This window comes from Neofelis nebulosa, chromosome 10, assembly GCF_028018385.1.
Source record: "Neofelis nebulosa isolate mNeoNeb1 chromosome 10, mNeoNeb1.pri, whole genome shotgun sequence".
Taxonomy (NCBI): Eukaryota; Metazoa; Chordata; class Mammalia; order Carnivora; family Felidae; genus Neofelis; species Neofelis nebulosa.
This window is the reverse complement of record NC_080791.1, coordinates 104,010,938-104,034,944: the sequence shown is the minus strand read 5'-3', so window position 1 is coordinate 104,034,944 and position 24,007 is coordinate 104,010,938. Positions and strand designations below refer to the sequence as shown.

At 42.1% G+C, this 24,007-nt stretch overlaps 2 protein-coding genes across 2 annotated transcripts; both read right to left on the bottom strand.

Annotated features, from left to right (window-relative positions):
• Window positions 1–9,522: 9,522 nt before the first annotated feature.
• LOC131487917 (olfactory receptor 4D9) lies at window positions 9,523–10,458 on the bottom strand. The gene has a single exon (XM_058689117.1). The coding sequence runs from the start codon at window positions 10,456–10,458 to the stop codon at window positions 9,523–9,525; it is 936 nt and encodes a 311-aa protein (XP_058545100.1).
• Window positions 10,459–16,842: 6,384 nt separating this feature from the next.
• Window positions 16,843–20,888, bottom strand: LOC131487915 (olfactory receptor 4D11-like). Its single transcript, XM_058689115.1, has 2 exons — window positions 19,989–20,888; window positions 16,843–16,860 (listed from the first exon to the last, which is right to left on the bottom strand). The coding sequence occupies exons 1-2, from the start codon at window positions 20,886–20,888 to the stop codon at window positions 16,843–16,845; spliced, it is 918 nt and encodes a 305-aa protein (XP_058545098.1).
• Window positions 20,889–24,007: the final 3,119 nt, after the last annotated feature.

Sequence of the window (24,007 nt, the reverse complement as noted above, 5' to 3'; positions counted from 1 at the left end):
CTTCCCCTGCTCTCACACACTCTTGCTCTCTCTTTCGAAATAAGTGAATAAACTTTAGTAAATAAATAAATAAACACTTTTATTACCAAGCATCACTTTTTTTTTTTAACGTTTATTTCTTCTTGAGGGAGAGACAGAGTGTGAGTGGGACAGAGGCAGAGAGAGAGACAGAGAGAGGGGAGACACAGAATCAGAAGCAGGCTCCAGGCTCTGAGCTGTGAGCATAGAGTCCGATGCGGGGCTCAAACCCACGAGCTGTGAGATCATGACCTGAGCTGAAGTCTGATGCTTAACTGAAGCCTGGCGCTTAACTGACTGAGCCACCCAGGCACCCCACCAAGTGTCACTTTCCATAAATCCTAATTCAGTGCTTTCCCCCTGCTTCCCATCCTGTTACAAAGAGAAGAACATTTGCAATAAGTCCTGCTTTGGGTGTCGACAGGCATCCGGCTTTGTGGTTTTGTCACCTGCTTACAATAAAATCTCCCTTTTCAGATCTCTCTTAAAAAAGCTCCATCCACCCCCAAAAGTTTCCCTGTGCTCCGGAGAACTGCCGAGTTCTTGACCCAAATGATTCTGTCCAAACCTCTGCACCCAGACAGGCCCCAAGTTTATCAGGGCCTTGGGCAGCAGAAGTCTGTGTCCTTAGGATGACACCAGCCCCCCCCCCCCCACCGCCCCCCATTCCCCCATTCAAACGCCTCCCCGAAAAAGCTCATCAGTGCCTGGAAAATTTTCTGTGTGAGAGAGACCCCTGACCTCCCTTTCTCAGAGCATTTACTAAAAAGGGCTTGCAATGGTGAACATGTATTTCTTGCAACGCAGTTTTTCTACAAGGACCGGAGAGCTGTTCCTTTGGTTGTAATCATCAGAAAGGATGGGCGTCTGTCTCCCTGTCTCTGTGCGAGGTCAGAATGCTGACTTCCGTAACTGCCCACTGGCAGACAGAGCAGAGGCCTAGTCTCAGGGACATGGACCCGCTTCTTGCCATCTGTCCCTTCTCTGACGCTTGCTTCTCCCTCATTCCCTGTCCAGAATGCCCGCCCAGTCACCTCTGTGCAGATCAGGATGGAACTCACTTCCCCCACGGCCAATACTTAATATGGTCCTTACCACTACTCCAATGTCTGGCAGGGCTCGGCTCTGATGCTGCTTTGTATTCCTTCCTTCCATATTCTGTCCACACCGAAGCCAGCAGGGGCCTGTCGTGAACTACAGGGTCCTCTGATCTCACCGAACTGTCTCTTGCAATTTCTCATCAGAACAGAACTTCTCCTTCGCTCACTTTCCTCCTGTTCTCTTTCCCTTGGAGCCCAAGCCACACACAGCTAACTTTCTAGGCTTTCTGCCAATGATCTACTGACCCATCAATAATTCTGAGGGAATGTCACTGTCTTCAAACATTTTTAGTTTTTAAAAGGGCCAGACATTTTCTCATTAAAAAATTTTTTTTAAAAGTTTATTTATTTTTGAGAGAGAGAGACAGAGCACGAGCAGAGGAGGGGCAGAGAAAGGAAGACACAGATTCTGAAACAGGCTCCAGGCTCCAGGCTCCAAGCTGTCAGCACAGAGCCTGACGTGGGGCTCCTACCCAGGAACTGTGAGATCATGACCTGAGTCGAAGTGTGGCATTTAACAGACCGAGCCACCCAGGCGCCCCCAGAGTAATATTTAAAAAAAAATTTTTTTTAATGTTTTTATTTATTTTTGAGACAGAGACAGAGCATGAGCAGGGGAGTGACAGAGAGAGGGAGACCCAGAATCCAAAGCAGGCTGCAGGCTCTAAGCGGTCAGCACAGAGCCTGACGCGGGGCTCAAACTCACGGACCCAGAGATCATGACCTGAGCTGAAGTTGGACGCTTAACCGACTGAGCCACCCAGGCACCCCCAGAGTAATAGTTTTTAAAAAAAGATTAAAAAAAAAAATAAACTCAGAACACACGTAGTGTTTTAGGGAACACACAGAGGATTTTGCTTTGTTTTTATTTTGAGCTGTGGCGGAAGTAATATGGCACGGAGGGAAGACACCAGCTTGGGGGACAGGAGCTTCGGTGGGTTCACAACGATGGGGGAATCTCTAAAGGCAGCAAACTCCGGGAGGGTCAGTCTTTTCATCAGTGAAAAGGGAACACTTGCTGCCGTCAGTCCTTCTGAAAGTAGGCCAGGGATGCCTGGCGGGGAGGGGGAGGGTGGGGGGCTCAGTCAGTAAAACACCAGACTCTTGATTCGGCTCAGGTCACCATCTCACGGTTTGTGAGTTTGAGTCCCACATCGGGCTCTGTGCTGACGGTGCAGAGCCTGCTTGGGATTCTTTCCCTCTTTCCCTCCCTCTCTGCCGTTCCCCTGCTTGTTCTCTCTCTCTCCCTCTCTCAAAATAAATGAATAAACTTAAAAAAAAAAAAAGAAAGTAGGTGACATCTGCACAGCACAGGACAATATTAAATGGACCCATTGATTTCTAGGCCTTTGGAGCTTTAATGATGAATTGTTTTATTTATTTATATTTATTTATTAAAAATTTTTAAAAAATGTGTATTTATTTTTGAAGTAGAGGGAAACAGGGTGTGAACAGGAGAGGGCCAGAGAGAAAGGGAGACACAAAATCTGAAGCAGGCCCCAGGCTCCGAGCTGTCAGCACAGAGCCCAACGCCAGGCTCAAACTCACAAGCTGTGAGATCATGACCTGAGTCAAAGTCGGATGCTTAACTGACTGAGCCACCCAGGTGCCCCTGAATTGTTTTAAATCCTATTGCCTCAACTACCTCATGACTAGTCAAGGGCCGTTCTGCCCACTGCCTACGAATGGTTAAATTTCCATTAACCACAAACTTCAATTATTTCTTGATATTTAACTGTAAGCCGACTGGTGACGTCAAGTCAAACTGTTGACATCAAGGATTTCTGGGGGCGGCTTATCGTAGTGGTTGAGAGAATGGGCTTTGAAACCCAGATGTGTGAGGTTCTGTGCAGAAATTAGTCCTGGATGTGACCAAGTCACCAAAATCACCAAGAAATGCCAAAAAAGGTGCTCTGCTGTGCAAAAAATGTATGTGCAACTAGGAAACGAAAAGGTGGAGAATGTATGGGTCTGTTTGGAACAAAAAAAGAGGAAAGAAAACAGACACGCTTCGTTTATAAATTTGCTTTTGTTTTTGTTTTTGGCAAGAACAAACTCAAGATCCCAAGTGCTTCTTCAGAAGCATGCCCAGGTCGACCCGTCGTCATAAAACAGGTTTATTGGGGTACCTGGGTGACTCATTGAGTTGAGCGTCTGACTTCGGCTCAGGTCATGGTCTCACAGTTCATGAGTTCGAGCCCCACATCCGGTTCACTGTTGTCAGAGCAGAGACTGCTTGAGATCCTCTGTCCCCCACCCCCCTGCCCCTTCTCTGCTCATGCTTTCTCTCAAAAATAAATAAACATAAAAAGAAATAAACTGGGCTTATTGATTTTCACAGAATTCCCCGCCTGAGAGAGGCCACTCATCCCTTTACCAGCTGATATCCCTGTAGGCTATTCAAGCCACCTTCCTCATCTTGAAGGACGAATTCCTCTCCTTGGCTTCACTACAGTTTCTAGCTTTAATCTACATAATATAATGTACAGGAGCATCGTTAATGTTTAAACCCCTTTTGTGATTCACCATAACATTTCAAAATTGGCTGTGGGCACACACACACAGACACACAGTCGGACGTGTGAGCACCCACTAAAGTGCCCTCATAACAAAGTGACCTCATTAAAGGTCCCAAACTTGAATCCCTTACCTGAGAAGCAGAGCCGGCTATTCGGTTGCACGTACTGACCTTAGGAGACGCTAACCGTCAAGGAATATTCTCCCATAGGGCAGACGTGCATCTGAGTGTTGGTTGGGTCAACGTCTTCTTTCCTACTGTCAGAGGCAGACGACAGCTCCAAGAATCACCTCTGCACGGTCCTCCCACAGTCCCACCACACTGCTCTGTGGTGCCTCTGACATGAGCACCAGTCTCCCAGGCCCGGACCCGATATTTCACCGCAGGGAATAGTTTTGGATGTGACTGCTAACTCGAACAGCTAGACTTTCCTTTTGGGATGAAGCTCCCTTGAGCGTTATTAAGAAGTCATGTACTGGAAGATGTGTGTAGATGCCTTGCTTTCAACCCAGTGAGACCTTTGTCAAACTTCTAACCTACAGAACTGTGAGATAATTAATGTATGTGGTTCGAAGCCACGTAGTTTGTGGCAATTAGTTTACAGTAGTGATAGTAAACTAATACACTCAGATTCCTCAGATCAAACTATGTAGAGGCCACATTTTACATGTACTTACGTGTAAAGCTTACATGTAAAGCTCCTTCGTGAGGTCACGTGGAGGTCTATGGTGTATGAACTAAGATCAGTTGGCAAATAAGACATAAGGAAAAACAAAGGGGATGTGTGTATGTTTGAACTTAAAGAAGGTAAGATGATCTGATATTGAATAAAGATCTTCTTTAAGTAAACCTTTTCCCATAATTTTCATAAATTCAATCACTTCTTTTAGGAAGAAAGAATAATTATCCTTAATCAAATGTATTCATTTGGATTAAAAATAACCTTGGGCTTAGAGCCCACATACCTTTGCCTGAAGGGGGGCTCATAGGGGGGAGCCTGCCTCCTTAGGAGGCAGGAGTCTGCTTCCGTAAGTGGTAGAACCTCAGGGAAAATGAACAGAACCCCCAGTAGGCTGTATTTCAGCCCATTCCAAGCTTTTTTCTTCCTAGGCAGATGCTTTGCTTGATGTCCTATTGATACGTGTAATCAGAAGCATCATAAAGATTGGGCAATGCATCTTCTCCCTGGAGAAGTGGGGGTAGGAGCAGATAAAAGACGTGTTTCTACTGTTCATCCATCGAATATCTAATGGCAAAATGTTTACTGAGCATCCACCATGTTCCAGGCCCTGTGATTCCGGAAGTCCTAAAAGCAGACAGTTGCATGTTGCTTCCCGTCTCATTCCTTAATATCATTTTTGAAACCTCGTCTCTCACCATAGACCTATGGATGGTCTCGCTTGGATATCGCATATCATAGATATTGCATATCTATAGACATTTAAAATGTCTATAGCAGGGGTGTCTGACTGGTTCAGTCGGTGGAGCATGTGACTCTTGATCTTGGGGTTGTGAGTTCAAGCCCCATGTTGGGTGCAGAGATTACTTAAAAATGAAATCTTTTTAAAAAGTTGATCTGGTCTAATCATCTGATCTGATCATTGTTATTTTTTTTATTAAATTTTTAAAAATATTTATTTTTGAGAGAGAGAGAGAGAGACAGAGCGTGAGTAGAAGAAACACAGAGAGAGAGAGAGAGGGAGACACAGAAGCTAAAGCAGGCTCCAGGCTCTGAGCTGTCAGCACAGAGCCTGACACAGGGCTCAAACTCATGAACTGTGAGATCATGACTTGAGCCGAAGTCAGACGCTTAACCGACTGAGCCACCCAGGCGCTTCTGATCAATGTTATTAATACAATTGATCTGATCATTGTTATTAATAACTAAATACTTCTCTAGCTGTGACTGATACTATCATTCTATCATTCTGCTTGTCAATAAGGGCTCAGTACCTCTGAATCATCTCTGACATTCCCCACGACCCTTTTTTTTTTTGTCTTTTGTAACCTTTTCTGAATAAATTAATTTCAGGTTTCTTTCATAATTTGCAATAATTTTTCATAATTTTCTTCTAGAACTTTGTTGGTCCTGGACCTGATGTTCGTGCTCTTGTGCAATCCCCTCCTCTTATGTGTGGAGTGAATTTAGTGATTTGCTTCTGGTGAACAGAGGTACAGCCAAAGTGATAGGATGTCACTTGTAAGATTAAGCTATAAAAGGCCAACTTCTATCTTGCTGCACACTCTTTTGCCTTGATTGTTCAGTCTGATGAAGTAAGCTGCCATGTTGGAGAGAGGCTGGAAGATCGTCTCCAGCCAACATTCAATAAAGAACTGAAGCCCTTAGTCCTGTAGCTCACTGTTCGGGCCAACAATCATGTCAGTGAGCTTGGAAGCAGATTTTTCCCCAGTCGAACCTTGAGATGAGACAACTCCCAGCTGACATTTGACTGTTGCTTTGTGAGAGATCCGGAAGCAGAAGATTTAGCTAAACCATGCCTGGTTCCCAACACAGATAAACTGTGCTTTTTGAGTTTTTAAAAATCTGCTTCCTTTAAAAAAAATGTTTTTAGTTATTTATTTTAAGAAAGAGAGAGAGAGAGAGAAAGAAAGAGAGAATCCCAAGCAGACTCCATGCTGCCAGTGCAGAACCCAACACAGGACTCAAACCCACAAACTGCAAGATCATGACCTGAGCCAAAACCAAGAGGCAGACACTTAACTGACTGAGCCACACAGGCACCCCAAAAACTGTGTTGTTTTAAGCCACTAAGTTTTGGGGTAATACAATGTAATAGTAATAGATTACTAACACAGCACTGAACTAACAGTCTTCTTTATTGAGTAAGAGCTATATTGACAACATTCTCTTTCAGACTTGAAAGAGTTTGAATTTCTCAAAGAAGTCCAGAATGGCAGGATCACTCTTAAACCAGCCGATTTGTGCATATAGATATGTTGATTTGCTTATGAAAAATACAGTGTAAATGTAAAATCAAGCTTCTTTATATAGAAAAAAAATCATAGGTGATAGGACCAAGCATATGTAACCTGTGTAAGATAAGCTAGAGTCAGTTTATATGTAATAGTTAACTAAGGAAATGTCTCTACCTGGAGAAAAATGTAAATACAAATAATTATTTGGTGTCATGTTGAAAGAGAAGTAAATTTATAAATTTTTAATGTTTATTTTTTGAGAGGGAGAGAGAGAGAGAGAGAGGGAGACAGAGCTTGAACAGGGAAGTGGCAGAGAGAGAGGGAGACACAGAATCTGAAGCAGGTTCCAGGCTCCAAGCCATCAGCACAGAGCCCAATGTGGGGATCGAACCCACAAACCACGAGATCATGACCCAAGACGAAGTTGGACATTCAACTGACTGAGCCAGCCAGGGACTCCAAAAGAGAAGTAAATTTAATGTTTTCATGAATTCAATTGCTATCCCTCACTGCGTTTGATCAGGTTATTTTGCATGTGTAAACAATCTAAGACAGCTTCCTGGGTGCCTTTTGCTGGATTCCTGTCATTTGGAGGGTCCTACACTTGGGAACATAAACTCTGATTGTTCACATCTTTGGTTAGTTAAAATTCCACCCAGTCACAAAGGTTTTGTTCAAGGTAAAGTCAGCAGAGGGACATAAAAGAAAAAGGCACCGTTGTGAAAAGTACATAGGATCTGGAGAACAATGATACCAGAGCAAAGATGGAGCCAGGTGGTAAATGATCATTTGTTCAGCAGATAAATCTAACTGAAGACAAAACTTTGTCTTTATTGGAATGTTAATGCTTGGGGAAGTACGTCTGATATTGGAAAATAATTCAGAACATTTTTGAGTGTTGGGAGTGGAATAGAACACAGGAAAGGACAATCAACAAACAGAAAGACACTCATCTCTGTAGAAGCTTCTGCATTAATAAATGTTTGTTTACAATTAGCCTATGGCAACTATGGGGAGAAATGAGGGTTGTCTTCTATAAGGGTGTCTTCCAGACCTATCTTCTTTGGGCACTTTACTCCAGTGTTTTTTCTTTGCGGACCTGGTCTTCCAGTTTGTTGTCATTCTAATTCCCAAGATTACCTTGATCCCCCTCCCCTTCTTTTAAATTAAATTTTCTTTCCCCCAATTTCCTTCATTTCAGTTTAGTGATTTGTGCATTCCAAGGGTCTAGCAGTATTTCCAGCACATCTATATATTAAGACAATCCTTTTAGAGACAAAGTCTTAGTCTCTGTAATCTTATCCAATTGTGATTTCTTAGCAATGAATCATAAATGTGGAAGAGATCATTAGAGTTCACCATTTTTCACGTTCTCCTTTTCTTTCTGGGAATAGGGCTAGATTACATTCTCCAGATTCCTTTGCAGGGACCTGGGACCATATGATCAAGGGCTGGCTGATGGAAGGTGATCAGAAGTGGTACATACCACTCTCAGGACTGGCCAATAATGATCCCTCCCCTCTCCCCATAATTCTTAATCCTCTCTCCCTTTCTCCATTTGTTAGATGAATGGAGAGATTCTAAGGACGTAGAGAGAGGTAGAGCCCAAAGTGGAAGAAGCCTATCTTTGTAAATGACTGCATGGAACAGCTCTTTCTAAAGACCAACATTGGTTTGTGCCATGAGCAGGAAATAAATTTCTACTCACTGCAAAACATCTTTTGAAGCTCTCAGGTAAAGTGCCCACAACATTTCTTTTAAGCTATCTGGTTATTAAGTACTTTGATTTTGTCATAGCATTTGATCTACTCTGATTGACACATAAATGCCAGCTTCTGTGGCTTGAGCGTAATCATGAAGAGAGACATTGTCTAGCAAAGTCAATAGGTCCCAGCAAAATATCAGCTGGACTGTTAGGTAAAACTTTTGCTAGTACTATCCTCATTCCTCTCATTACAGACACTAGAAAATTCCCAGATTCAACAATTAAACATTCAGGCTTTTCATGACCCTTTATTTACCTTCTAATGGATTGAGTGGAAAATGTTAAGGAGTTTTGGGGTCCCTATGTGCAGAAACAGTGAGGAATTTGGGCCTGGCTCACCTGTGATTGGGATAATCTTGCTATACAGTGAGGAGACAGTTTTTCTCCAGGGGGAGTGCTTAGCATCTCTATTTGCTTAAGGCTTGCACAAATCCAGGTGAGTTGTCCATAGCCTTTACCCATCATTGTTATTTCTTGATGAATACTCCCGCTCACAGTATTATCTTCTGTCTAGGAGGAAACCATAGCTTTGGAGTGATTTGAGGATCCTCTCTCCCAATAGAAATCACAGATTTACATTGCTTAAGGGACAACAAATGGAGTTCTCTCCTAACTTTCCTTGTAAATGTCAACTAGTGGTACTCACTCCATGAGTGTACTACTTCATGGCTACGTTGAGCTCACTGTTGCACAAATGTGGCATACTCTTACACCGTTCTTTCCATCTGTAATACTGATTTCTTTTCTTGTTGTTTCTCTCTGTCTGTTCCCTTTGACAAGGTCTACTCACTGTAAAACATCTTTTGAAGCTCTCAGGTAAAGTGCCTACAACATTTCTTCATTAGAGCATCTTGGGGTATGGCTCTCGGAAAGTGACTATATTTAATCTTTCTGCAGCAATCTGAATCCTAGTACTGTCAGGCACACGGTGCATGTTCTGTGAGATATTTGCAGAATGAATAATTGAAAGTGAGCAATGGAAGTCATGAGTGAGCCTCAGCTTAAAGCAGTGTCACCTATAAGTCCTCAGCACACACTATACTATAGGACCAACCTCTTTGAGGACTCCATGATATCCATAGATGCCCTTTTGTTTTTGGCATTAAAGTGATCTCTTCCCATTTTGAGAAAGTGAAATTTAATGTCTACCTTTACATTTCGGTGCTATCTCATTCTCATAGAATTTAAATCCTTTCTGAATGCCCTAGTCGTTTTTTTAGTCTCCCCATGGCTGACTTCATTTCCTGATTCCTCAGTGTGTAGATCATAGGATTGAGCAAAGGGGAGATGACGGTGAAGGTGACAGAGATGGCAGTATCTGTGGGGAGGGCAGTGAAGGGCCGGGCGTAGACATAGATGCAGGGCACAAAGTGCAGGGTTACCACGGTGATGTGGGAGGTGCAGGTGGAGATAGCTTTCCTCCTTCCCTCCCCTGCGTGAGACCTCAGCATCATCAGGATGACTGTGTAAGATATGAGGAGAAAGAAGAAAATCAACCAACTGACCAGTCCGTTATTGGAAATCATCAGGAGCTCCAGAGTGAAGGTGTCAGTGCAGGCGAGTTTGAGGACCTGGGGAACATCGCAGTAGAACGTGTCAAGAACATTGGGTCCACAGAAGGGGAGGGGCAACAACAGAGAAATCTGCACGATGGAGTGGACAAAGCCCCCCACCCAGGAGGCCAGCACCAGGCTAGTACATCGTCCCTTACTCATGATAGTCATATAATGAAGGGGTCTTGAGATGGCTACATAGCGATCAAAGGCCATCACAGAGAGAGAAAAAACATCTGCTCCTCCAAGAAGATGGAAGAAGAACATTTGGGTGACACAGCCATTGAAGGAAATGGTTTTTCTCTCTGACAGAAGATCAACTAGGACCTTGGGAGCAGTGATGGAGGAGAAGCAGATGTCAAGCACAGAGAGATTGCGGAGCAGGAAGTACATGGGGGTGTGAAGGTGAGATTCACAGGTCACAGTGACCATGATGAGGAGGTTTCCCAGCAGAGTTGTCATGTACACCAAAAACAAGAAGCCAAACAAGACCCAGCTCAGCTCTTGAGACTGAGTAATTCCCAGGAAAATAAATTCTTTCACTCTGGTGTAGTTTCCCTGATCCATTGGGTCACAGATCCTTTTTTCAAGTATATCTTTGGAAGAAATAACAGAGCAGTTAAAGAGTGTGTTATAAAATCTCCTGTTTTCTTTTCTGGCACTTGAGTTTTGGTGTTTGCCTTAGGAGGAAGCTCTTGCAATGCATGAGCTGTGCCTGCAATTCAGCATGCCACCAGTAGGCGGAGGATTACCTGTGTTTTTGACTCCATCATCCAAGCAGATAGGTTTTATCACTGTGGTCACTGAAATACAGGTGACAGGTCTGTGAACTTATTCAATTGTACTTTTACCATATAATCTGAAACCGAAAATAATAATAAGCGTAAATTCGACTATGTGAAGAATTTTGCTCACAAAAGATATTACAAGAATTAAAAGATAACCCACAAATGGGACCAGATGTTTACAATATATATATCTGAAAAAATATTCATGTGCAGAATATATTAAAAAACTTCTACAAATCAGTCAAAGAAAAAGATGATGACTGAATCAGAAAATGGCAAAAGACACCAACCAAAACTGTATAAAATAGAACATCCAAATGCCAGTTCAATGTCATTAGTTATCAGGGAAATGTAAATTAAAATTACAAGAAGAAACTACTGCATACACACAAACATGGCTAAATTGAAGACGATGAGAAATACCACACGATGGTGAAGATGTATATCAACTGGAATGTACATACATACACTGCTGGAGGGTGTATGAAACTTGTGCAGTCAAATTGCTGTTGGGCTATAGTGGCTAATGCTGTGCATGTATCAGTTAGGATGGAAATATATACATAAGAACATCTATTCCACTCCTAGGAAATAGAACATATGTTCATAGCGCTGTGTGTAATTGCTTCAAACTGGAGAATGACAAAAAATATCCATCGCCAGTAGAAAAGATACACTGGGTCAAATCCACACAGTATTGTTCATCAGTGGGGATGAGCTACACTATGTGTAATGGTATAAATGAACCTCATTATGTTTATAACGTTGAGCCTAATAACCCAGGCACAAAGGAACGTACACTCTCTTAGTTCGTCCATATAAAGGACAAAAATATACAAAGTTAAAGGAAACATGAGGGAGATTTCCGAGGTGCTGAAGATCTGTTTCTCGATCAGGGTGTTATAAAGGCGTTTTCAGCACGTATGAAAATTCATTGAGCCGTGCATTCACGGACATTTTTCTGTATGTATGTATGTACGTTATACTTCCGTAAAATGTAAAAAAAATAATAAGCATATAGCGATTGTAACATTTTAATCTCATGTCTAAAGAATGAATTTCATTTCAAGTGAGAGTTGATGGATTACTCACTTTCATAATGTCTACTTTTATAGTTAAAAGGCAACCTGAGAGTTGCCTTCTTATTTTCCTCTCACTTAGGGACTTATTTTATTTTTGGCAGAGAGAGCACATGAGCATGGGAGGGGGCAGAGAAAGAAGGAGACAGGAGCTGTCGGCACAGAGCCTGATGCGGGCTTGAACTCACAAACCATGAGATCATGACTTGGGTTGAAGTTGGATGCTTAACTGACTGAACCACCCAGGTACCCATCACTCAGGGACTTCAGATCATCCCAAATCCTTGTGTTATGCAGGATGCCCTCTTGTTCTTTCTCTGACTCTGGTTTTTAATTTTTGGATTTCTTTTTTTGTTTTGCTCTTCTAATCGTAGGAAAAAAAAATCCTTAAGTAACCACTGCTCCTCATGGTAATATACTTTTTGCTCACACACAAAAAAATAAGATAAAGAGCTCCCTCCTCATTCCAATATCATTTGTTCAGATTCATCTCCGTCTCCCTGTGTTGGAGGTTTATGTAACGACATGGAGTGACAAGAATAGATGTTTAGAATAATTATTGTGGTAGATTTCAGGACTCCAGGATCCCAGAATTAAGAATCCCCTGCACTATTACTTACCATGGCTAGAAGGTGGAGAAATCATTCCAAAAGGAGTCTGATCAACCTGGAATGTAGAAAGGATGACAGCCACCCACTCCAGAATCTTGCTTTTGAATCCTCGAATAGGTTAACAGGTTGCAGATATTCTGCTCAGAAAACCACTGTGACAACGTATGTATGATGCACATGTATGTGCTTACATATATTTACGTAAAAGGGGAATTATGAAAAATTGGCTTGCACTATTATGGAGGCTGAGAAGTCCCACAATCTGCTGTCTGTAAGCTATACATGCAGGAAAGCTGTGTAATTCAGTCCTAGTCTGATGGCCTGAGAACCAGGGAACCAGTGGTATAAATGATGAGATGAGATGACATGTTCCAACTCAAGCAGTGAGACAGGAGAGAGGGGGCAAGTTTCTCCTTTCTCTAACTTTTGTTAAACCGTTCAGGCCACCAAAGGATTGAATGACATCTGCCTTAGTTGGGAAGGGCAATTCATCTGCTCTACTGAGTCCATCAATTCAAAACTTAACCTCATCAGGGGCACCTGAGTGGCTCAGTTGGTTAAGCATCCGACGTTGGCTCAGGTCATGATCTCATGGTTCAATGGTTCAAGCCCCACATTGGGCTCTGTGCTGACAGCTCGGAGCCTGGAGCCTGCTTCGGATTCTGTGTCTCCCTCTCCCTCTCTGTCCCTACCCCGTTCATGCTCTGTGTGTCTCTCAAAAATAAATAAAACGTTAAAAAAATTAAAAAAAATTAACCTCATCTGGAAACACTCTCACAGACACACCCAGAAATAATGTTTAATCTGGGCACCCTGTGGCCCATCAAGTTGATACATAAAATTAACCATTATGATGATGTTGCGATGATCTTTTAGAGGGAAAGGTGACTCAAAAATCTGTCCTTCCTTCCTTCCTTTTTTTTCTTTTAATGCTTATTTACTTATTTTGAGAGAGAGAGAGAGAGAGAAAGAGTGCAAGTGGGAGAGGGGCAGAGAGAGGGAGAGAGAGAATCCCAAGCAGGTTCTGTGCTGTCAGCACACAGCCCGACGCAGGGCTCCATCCCATGAGCCGAACTGTGAGATCATGACCTGAGTCGAAATCAAGAGTTGAAAGCTTATCCATGGAGCCACCCAGGTGCCCCTATTGGTCCTTTCTTTAAGAAGTTTATGATCTCATGATCTCATGGTTTATGAGATCGAGCCCCAAGTTGGGCTCTGTGCTGACAGCACGGAGCCTGCTTGGGATTCTCTCTCTCCCTCTCTTTTGTCCCCCCCCCCCATGCCCTCGCTCTCAAAATAAATAAATAAACATTACAAAAATAAGTTTACAGTTAGAACAGTAAGAGTGTTGTAGCTTGTGGAATCAGTGGAAAGAAAAGTCGGGGGGGGGGATGTACAAAATCGTGGGGGACATACACAAAAACCATTTCCATTTAGGTACGTAATGTTTGTAAACCCTGTCTGGGACTTCTGCTGGACAGTATCATCCCACACTCGCATTTGGGATACACGTGCGAGGATCATCTGGAACACTTACGCAATTTGGGTTTTATCACTTCCTAGCTGGTGTGACCTTTGGCAAGTTACTAATAGTACCAAACTCATGAGATTCACAGGGCATGGCTTAGACGTAGTTTTCGGCCTACACCATTATAATTTATCTGTACCATGATGATAAACGAGACCTACCTCATACACAGGATCCTTCTAAGGAGGAGGTGAGGTTGTATGTCTGTCTTGGAAACTGAAAGGTACTGAGTAGGCTGATTCTGCCAGTGATGACTCAGTGTCACCAGCCTCAGGTGAGTGCTTCTGCCTTATACCTGCCGGGTCCATCTGTGGGGGCTTGTCTGAGAGTGGCTCCTCTTGCTATTTTTTTTAAGTTTATTTATTTTTGACACAGAGAGAGAGCGAGTGTGAGCTAGGGAGGGGCAGAGAGAGAGGGAGACACAGAACCTGAAGCAGGCTCCAGGCTGTCAGCACAGAGCTTGACGTGGGGCTTGAACTCACGAACCATGAGATCATGACCTGGGCCGAAGTCGGATTCTTAACCCACTGAGCCACCCAGGGGCGCGGCTCATCTTGCTATTGACCCCTATGGTTCAAAGCTCTCTTCTCAACACTTTGGGGTAAATGAAAAATGCAATCTCTCCTTTAGCAATAGTTTTCTTTTCTGCTTAGGGATTTGAGCGAAGCATATGTCCAAAAAAAAAAATTCAGAGTATTGTATCACATATCTGCTTATAAACACCAATAAATTTATTTTTGTATGCAGTCATAAATATAGGTATGGTCATAAAAAGTCTTTAGATAGAAAATGAACTATAGGGGCGCCTGGGTGGCTTAGTCGGTTGAGCATCCGACTCTTGATTTTGGCTCAGGTCATGATCCCAGGGTCTTGAGATCCAGGTCTGTGTTGGGCTCTGTGCTGAGCATGGAGCCTTTTTGGGATTCTCTCTCTCCCTCTGTCCCTCTCCCCCACTCGTGTGCTCTCTCTCTCTCTCTCAAATTAAAAAAGAAAGAAAGAAAATGGACTATAATCCTCAATTCGAAAGGCAGTCATCAGGCTATCAGGCCCGGCAGGCAGGGGAGGGTTGTAGTGGTGGTGGAGAGGATCCATGCAACTTTCAAAGTCTCAGCCTTATGCAAATATGGGCAGGATAATGGAGCTCTGCTCTGCTTATTTTTTTCCTGCTTTTAGTGAACATTTATGGAGTGTTTCTTATGTGCTTTACCAACTGTTTCACTTTATCTCTTCCAAAACCTGTAATATCCAGATGAAATAGTTATTATTTTGACTTTGTTGATGAGGACACTGAGGCACAGAAAGATTAAGTAACTTGCTCAAGGTCTCACAGCTGGCAGAGCCTTGTCTCAAACTAAGATTTGTCTTATTGCAAAGACAGATGCTCTTAACTACTGCACCTGTACTTCTTCCCAGTGTTGATCAGCCCGTCCCAGAAAACGATGCAGAGAAAAAAAATAATCTTTTCCTATCAAGGGAAAGTAGTATGCGAGTGTTAGGAGATGGCACATCCTCTCCTGTGAGAGGATGTCAGAGTGACTGAACAAAAAAAGAAAAGCAGAGTTCGAAAGAGCAGGCTTTGCAGTCTTCAGAGGTACCTTCATCAAGGTACCACATGCAGTGCTCCAGTGCAGGGCGCAGAAATGAGATCTGAGTAGCATTACTTTAAATATAAACTCCTCTTGGATATAATGGATCTGCTGGGTTCCTATGGATGCTATCTTTTTACAAAGAGTGGGAAAGCTACTTTGAAAGTATATTGTGCATATTGCATCAAAACACACGCATAATAGTGAGTGTGAGGGGGAAATGGACAAAGAAATACAATCTTATGTGTCTTTGCAAGGTCAAAATACAGATCATAAGAATTTCTTAAAAATCACTCCCAAGGTGGGGCATCTGGGTGGCTCTGCTGGTGAAGCATCTGACTTCGGCTCAGGTCATGATCTCATAGTTCGTGAGTTCGAGCCCTGCATTGGGCTCTGTGCTGACAGCTTGGATCCTGCAGCCTGCTTCAGATTCTGTGTCTCCATCTCTCTCTCTACCCCTCTCTCACTCATGCTCTTCCTCTCTCTCAAAAATAAATAAACATTAAAAAGAAATCACCCCCAAGGAGACCTCTTCCTTTGGAAACAAGCTTGTCAAGCTTGGACAGAGCCTACAGCCTGAGGGCTACCCTCACATCCCAGCTTCCCACTGAGCAAATGCTGCACATTCTCTACATGGAATGGAATTTCTCATGTCACAGTTTTCTCTTTCTCAATATTGAAAGGCCTCCATCCTTAATTGAATCCCTAAAAATTTTAGGAGCATGATTCATGCTCATCAGCACATAAGGGCACAGATAAACAAGCTAACCATTAAAACACCTTACTCAAAGCCCCCATACTTCCATTCCCAGCCAAGAAACATATACTAAATTCAGGAATTGTTGTCTTGGTATATTTTTCCAAGGCAGTCACCCTCCTGAGAGCTGGGATATTAGCACCATCTCACTTTCAAAACACTTTGAATCTCGACATCTCACCAAGTAGAATACATCACATCCCTGAAGCCAACTGACCTTCTTGTATTCTGTAATCCTTACTTCCTCTTTTGTGAAAAACCACCACTTTCATTTGCTTGATTAGAGTTATGGTTTCAATAGGAACATTCTAGACACTTGTGGCATTTCTGAAAAATCAACACTAACAGCTTTCCAGTTTCAGAAGATTCACACATACCAACACTATCCGACTTCAGTCCCCAAATGGGAAATTGATCTTCTTATGAAGCTCCGGCTACATCTGACAGGAAGTACGTTCTGGGGAAATACTGTGTTTAATGGAAAGCCAACCTCAAGGTTAGTGATTTTGTTACTTTCTTTCTGCAGGTGGGAGAAGGAAGCTTCAGGGAATCACATCCAACTGATTCCTCCACTTTGCCCTATAGTGCCTCGGCCATCTCAATTAGTCCCTCAGCCACAAGCCAAATATAGGAATGAGCAAAGGGAATACTGTTGGGTATGTGCAGGGAAGCTGAGTGGCCAATTCAGCGGAATTCCTATGAGACTCCCTCATCTCCTCTCTGCCCCATCTCACACATAATGCAGAGGTCCCAATGCACATTCAGGACACAAGCTTTTCTCTGGAGGAAGTATATGAGACAGTGCATTATCTCCCTTGGCTCAAGAAGAAAGAGTTGTGTTCAACGACACCAAGAACTATGCAGTCTTCCTCCTGACCAAAGTCAATTTGCTTGCAATCAGCTGGGAAATGAAACTTAAGTAAAAGAGTACCAATGGAAAAAATCAAAGCTCTGTGGCTACTGATAGGGCAGCTCTCAGAGACTGGACAGTGTAGATTTATCTGTGCAATTTCTGTTTAATGCAATAGGTACATTGTCCCTCTGCAATTACTTTAATCTACTACATCTCTGAGATCCACAGTTCACTTAGGACCTAGGAGCATAGCACAGTGACAGTTCTTGATATTCATCAATTTAATTATTTTGGAGTTATTTTATGTTATTGGGTTCACAGGTACCCAGAGATGTTTATCATTAAAACGTTTGATTCAGGGAGTGATGCAGGAAAGGGTAATTTGAAAGCTCTATGTATGCCCAGAGTCTGTTAAATTTCCTATGGCTGTTAACAGCAGAACTGCAAAAATAATAAAAGCTTATTTAAATGGAAAAAATGCAGCCCACCCACATTGTGATTTTATGTCATCCATATAAATGATGTATGTTTGTGTAATCAGATGTATTGCTTTTCCCTTCCCCTGAATTATTGATCAGGTTATGTTGTATGTTTATTTAGAGATGGTTGAGGAAGTGTCAGGAGCCATGTTGCGGAAGAGGTTTCTGGGTTCTCTACCTTTGGGATTATGCTCCAGTGATACAATGATTCACACCCCATATATCTTCGGTGCCATCCAGTTCTGACATAGTAGTAAAAATATGAGATACGAGGGGCGCCTGGGTGGCGCAGTCGGTTAAGCGTCCGACTTCAGCCAGGTCACGATCTCGCGGTCCGTGAGTTTGAGCCCCGCGTCAGGCTCTGGGCTGATGGCTCGGAGCCTGGAGCCTGTTTCCGATTCTGTGTCTCCCTCTCTCTGCACCTCCCCTGTTCATGCTCTGTCTCTCTCTGTCCCAAAAATAAATAAAAAACGTTGAAAAAAAAATTAAAAAAAAAATATGAGATACGAAGGAAAGGATAGAACACGTTTGCATGAAATGGACCATAAAGTGGCTTGTGGTGTGCATTTTTTATAGGCAATTTCATAAAGAAAGGCCTAAGGACTCAAGACCAAAACTATACCAGTAATGTAGCGGGACTCTATGAATGGTGACTTAAGTGTGAATTATTCTTATAATTTTCATGCTAGAGGAAGTAGGTTAATACTGTAAAAAGTTAGAATTGATTGATCAAGTGACAGGAAATCAAGTGACAGGAAATTGATCAAGTGATCAAATGATTGAGCCAGTTGATGAGTGATTATGAGGCCAGCCCAGATCCAATGACAGATATAACTGAAGTTCATCCTCAATACTCACTATCCTTTGGCTAACTTTACTTGGGCTCTCTTCTAGCCTACTGAGTCTGTCTGACTTTTTTGTCTGACCCCTTATATCACCTTCACAGCTAGGGTTTATCTTTGACTCATTACCTTCTTTTGGTATGAAACTCTCCTGTGCTGTATCTCATCAGCTGTAGGATGTCTCTTTGACCTGAATGAATGGCAAGCAAATCCATTGTCATGTTTTAATGACAGAACACTAGAAATTTTAAGATGATAGATGCTTTGAATTCAGTGTACATTACTTTGCTTTTTATCCCATCAGGTTTTTTTTCCTTGATAATTAGGAATACGGGCCATATTGGAGAAGAGTGCAATAGGCTCATGGGGGACCGAATGTGTGTTAGGCAGAGCAGTAAGGGTGATATTGAAAATTACATTTGTCTTGCACTGAACATTTACTATCTGCTGGGGATTGTGTGTTTCACATATACCATTTCCCTTTAACTATATCAATGACTCCATGAAATGGACATTATAAATATCTTTGCATGAATGAACTATATATAACCTGAAGAGAAATAAAATAACTTGCTCAAGGTCACACAGCTGGTAGATGGCAGAGGTCACAAGGCTTTACTTTTTTACTTTATTTCTTTCCCATGCTCTCCCAGATAAAACACTAGCCTATACCACATCTTCCCAAACATCAACAGATTGAAAAACAGACTGATTAGAATTTTACTTTCTTGAACACCTCCTCTCTTCCTCTTTGGTGGGAAGAATGTAAATCCTTAATGGTGAAGCCAATGAGACTGGAATCGGTTCTTAAATAATGAGAATGGGTTGCTCTTTGTATAGGATTAATGAGGTTCTGCTTTTGTCTAAACTTATCATGAGAATGTGCATCTGGCTTGTCTGGCTCTGCATGTGATAAATCCTTTTAGGCCCAAGTTTCTTCATTCCTGATAGGAATCCAGTAGGACAACCATTACGTACTACTATTGAGGTTCTCAGTGGTCACATCCCCATATGGAGTTTAAGGTGAGAAAATTCCCTAATCTGTGTAGGACATATGCACCCATATATGTGTACTACAGGGGCACGGATCATAAGATCTTTCTTAGAACAGGATTGCAGTTTGGTGTAGACAGTTCTGGTAATGTAACACATTGCCTTCTTATGGCAGAAGGACAATAGATTAGGTATCTGAAGACTTTTCTCTGCAATTCACTTGATATAAGATTTTGAGCAAATCACTCATATCTAGACTTCTATTAACTTGCCTGTTGAAAAAGGTGTTAGATTCAATCTATGTCTTTACCTGCCATATAGTTGTCCTTGAATAGAAACACATCAATCAGCTCAGTCCTATAATACTAGTTATCTGCATGCTCACCAGAAACTTAAGTTATCAGTAACCTATTAAATAGGAAAATAAATTGCTATCTAGTAAGTATAGTTGGTTTATTGACAATGTATTTGGGTATATAAATACGACTTTATGGAAAAAATAATAAAAGGAGTCCTTGGTGATGAAGAGGTTGGAGATACTTACACTATTCCATTACAAAAGGCATGAGTCTTCTCCTCAGTCTCCTCATGGTTGACTTCATCTCCTGGTTCCTCAGGGTGTAGATCAATGGATTCAGCAGTGGGGAGATGACAGTGAAGGTGACAGAGATGGCTTTATCAGTGGGGAGGGCAGTGAAGGGCCGGGCGTAGACGTAGATGCAGGGCACAAAATGCAGGGTCACCACAGTGATGTGGGAGGTGCAGGTGGAGATGGCTTTCCTCCTTCCCTCCCCTCCCTGAGACCTTAGCATTGTCAAGATGACTGTGTAAGATGCAAGCAGGAAAATAAACCACAGGGTAGTGACTAAGCCATTGTTGGAAATCATCAGGAGTTCAAGTACAAAGGTGTCTGTACAGGCGAGTTTGAGGACCTGGGGGACGTCGCAGTAGAAGCCATCAACAACATTGGGTCCACAGAAGGGGAGGGGCAGCAACAGGGAAATCTGCACGATGGAGTGGACAAAGCCCCCCACCCAGGAGGCCACGATGAGGGCAGTGCATCGCCCCCTGCTCATGATGGTCACGTAGTGCAGGGGCTTGGAGATGGCCATGTAGCGATCGAAGGCCATGACAGAGAGAGAAAAAATGTCTGCCCCTCCGAGGAGGTGGAAGAAGAAGATCTGAGTGATGCAACCATTGAAGGAGATGGTCTTCGTCCTTGACAGGAGGTCTACGAGGACCTTGGGAGCGGTGATGGAGGAGAAGCAGATGTCCAAGACAGAGAGATTGCGGAGCAGGAAGTACATGGGCGTGTGAAGGCGGGACTCGCAGGTCACAGTGACCATGATGAGGAGGTTTCCCAGAAGAGTTGTCATGTATACCAAGCACAAAGAAAGAAATAGGACCAAACTCAGGTTTTGGGACTGAGTAAGTCCCATAAATATAAATTCTTTTACCCTTGTGCTATTTCCCAACTCCATTGAATCATGTTTCTTCTTCTTTGTGCAGCTTGGGAAAAATGAAAAGTATTATCACAGAAAGTGTTCACTCTCCCTTAACATATCAGGTTTAAAGAGTTAGGTATTAGGACTGAAAACTAGGGAGCTGCTGTTAACACATGAAGGGCTGTTCTGAAATTACTGCTAGTGTGTGGGAAATGACATCTGATTAATACAAGCATGCATATAATTATTCTTCTGTAAATTATAAATATTTTAGATGTGACATAAAAATAAGTATAGAAGTTCTACATGTTCAAGATAAACAGGTAGATGTGAAATATTCAGGAAGGGACTCTTGGAGCATGAGGGATAAAAAAATGGAGTCAATTTGGTGTGTGGGAAAGGCAATGTGTTTAGTTTCTTTTCCAGATTGCATGCTCCACATAAACGTTTAAAAATTTTTTTTTTAATTTTAGAGAGAGAGAGAGCACATGAGCAGGGGAGAGGGGCAGAGGGAGAGAGAGAGAGGGAGAGAATTCCCAAGCAGGCTCCATGCTCAGCACAGAACCTAACATGGGGCTCCATCCCATGACTCTGGGATCATGACCTGAGCCAAAATCAAGAGTTGGAGGCTCAACCGACTGCCCCTGCATGTCCCATTTAAATGATTTAAGAACCACTATCTGCAAAATGGTACTCTTTGGACTGAACTCCACAGAAACACTCCTCCCTTATTTATTTATTTATTTTTTTATCTTATTTTTTATTTTATTTTTTATTTTTTTAATGCTTTATTTTTGAGACAGAGAGAGACAGAGCATGAGCAGGGAAGGGGCAGAGAGAGAGGGAGACACAGAATCCGAAGCAGGCTCCAGGCTCTGAGCTGTCAGCACAGAGCCTGATGCAGGGCTTGAACTCACAGACTGTGAGATCATGACCTGAGCTGAAGTCAGAGGCTTAACCGACTGAGCCACCCAGGGGCCACTCTCCCTTTTTTAAATCAAATTTAGGTGCACCTGGGTGGCTCAGTCAGTTGATCACTGACTCTTGATTTTGGCTCAGTCATGATCTCACGGTTCATGGGTTCAAGCTCCAAGTTGGGCTCTGCACTGACAGCATGGAACCCGATTGGGATTCTCTCTCTCCCTTTCTCTTTGCCCCTCCCATGCTCTCTTTCTCTCTCTCACCCTGTCTCAAAATAAATAAACTTAAAAAAATAAATTGCAAATTTAATTATATGAAAAATAAAAAAAAAATAAGGTCATGAAGTTCTTCTCAGTGGTCTATTCTCACTTAACAAGACTTCTTTACTTCTACCTTTATTTTACACTACTTTAGGTACCAAAATCCATGTGTGATGAATAGCTCCTCAGCTATGGAAATGAAGGTGTAACTCACAGTTTCTCTTCTGACCATTGTTCTACTTTGTTTCTTAAAAATTATTATTATTTTTTTATAGAGCTATCATTGATATACAATAGGCTCATGTATTTGAAGTGTATACTTTGATGTTTGGACATAACCATATACCCAAGGAAATCACTATATTTAAGATAGTTACCATATCTGTCACTCCCAAAGTGTTCTTGTTATATGACCCTTTGTTATATGTCCTCTTTGCCCCTCTCTTTCTTCAGGCAGCCACTGATCTGCTCTCTGTCAGTATATATTAGTTTGTATTTTCTAGAATTTTCTATACATTGAATCCTATAACATAGACTGTTTTTTTTTCCACTCATAAAATTTATCCATAAGTTTGTGTGTGCCAATATTTTTTTTCCATTTAGTTGTATGGATATACCACAGTGTGTTTATCCATTCACTTGATGAACAATTTGGGTTGTTTCTGGTTTTTTGGCTATTACATATTAAAGTTGCTATAAATAATCATGTACAGGTCTTTCTGTGGACATATGTTTTCACTTCTCTTGGGTAAGTACCTAGGAGTATAATGTTTGTAACTTTTAAAATTCAATAATAAGAAAACCAATATCCTAAATAAAACACAAAGGGACAAACGGTTTGAAAAGACACTTCAACAGGAAGACATAGGAATAACAAATAAACACATGAAAAGATGCTAGCATTATTTACCACTGGGGAAATGTCAATTAAAATCAGAGTACACACCTATTAGAATGACCAATATAAAAAAGACAAATATATCAAGAATAGGCAGGGGCACCTGGATGGCTCAGTAGATTAAGCATCCAGGTCTTGATTTTGGCTCAAATCATGATCTCACGGTTCATGGGATCGAACCCTGCATCAGGGCTCTATGCTAACGGCGTGGAGCCTGTTTGGGATTCTCTCTCTTCCTCCCTCTCTCTGCCGCAACCTCCGCTCATGCTCTCTTTTTGTCTCTTAAAATAAAATAAATAAACATAGAAAAAAGAATAGACAAAAAATGGAGAGGTATTGGAACTCTGGTGGGAACGTAAAATGGTGTGACCCTTTGTGAAAACAGCTTGGCAGTTTCTTATAATGTGAAATGTATACTTACCATATAATCTTACTGCTTTTGAATTCCTTTCGTTTTCTTTCACGAATCCTTGAAACGAGGCTTAATTTCTTTCTTTGAAGTTTATCTCCTGTTTCTGACCATAATCAGAAACAAAAGAAAGGTGAACATCACTTCCCTCTCAATTTTGTGTGTGTGTGCTTTTCAGGTCGAACGAAGATATTTCTTTTTCACTCAGCTCATATTCCCACCAAGTTTTATGGCATCTGTGTGAAATTTTGTCCAAAATCTATTTAATATGGAAAGCTGAAAAGAACTGCTAAGAGGTATCACAGCATACAGCGGGTACCTGGGGGGCTTGGGCACCACCCTGCCTGCTCACATCCCAGCTGGGCACTCACTGCTTATGCAAACATGGGCAAGTTGATTCACCCCTTTGGCCTCAATCTCTGCATCAGTATTTGGAAACAATAGCATCTCCCTCATATGATTCGTGTGAGGATTAAGTGAATTAATCTTGGAAAAGCATCAATACTTAGAGCATTGCCCAATCCATAATCCATAATAAGTGTGATTCTATGTGTGTTATTGCAAAGAAAACCGCTAAGTCAGTTACTCTCACAGACACACAGCGTCTTTAAATAGACTGCCAATCTTTTAGAGGGACTGTATATTTCCCAGGACATGTATTCCAAAA

Coding starts and splice junctions, on each gene's coding strand:
- LOC131487917 (XM_058689117.1), bottom strand. CDS start 10,458: ATGGATCAGGGAAACTACACCAGAGTGAAAGAATTTATTTTCCTGGGA.
- LOC131487915 (XM_058689115.1), bottom strand. CDS start 20,888: ATGGAGTTGGGAAATAGCACAAGGGTAAAAGAATTTATATTTATGGGA.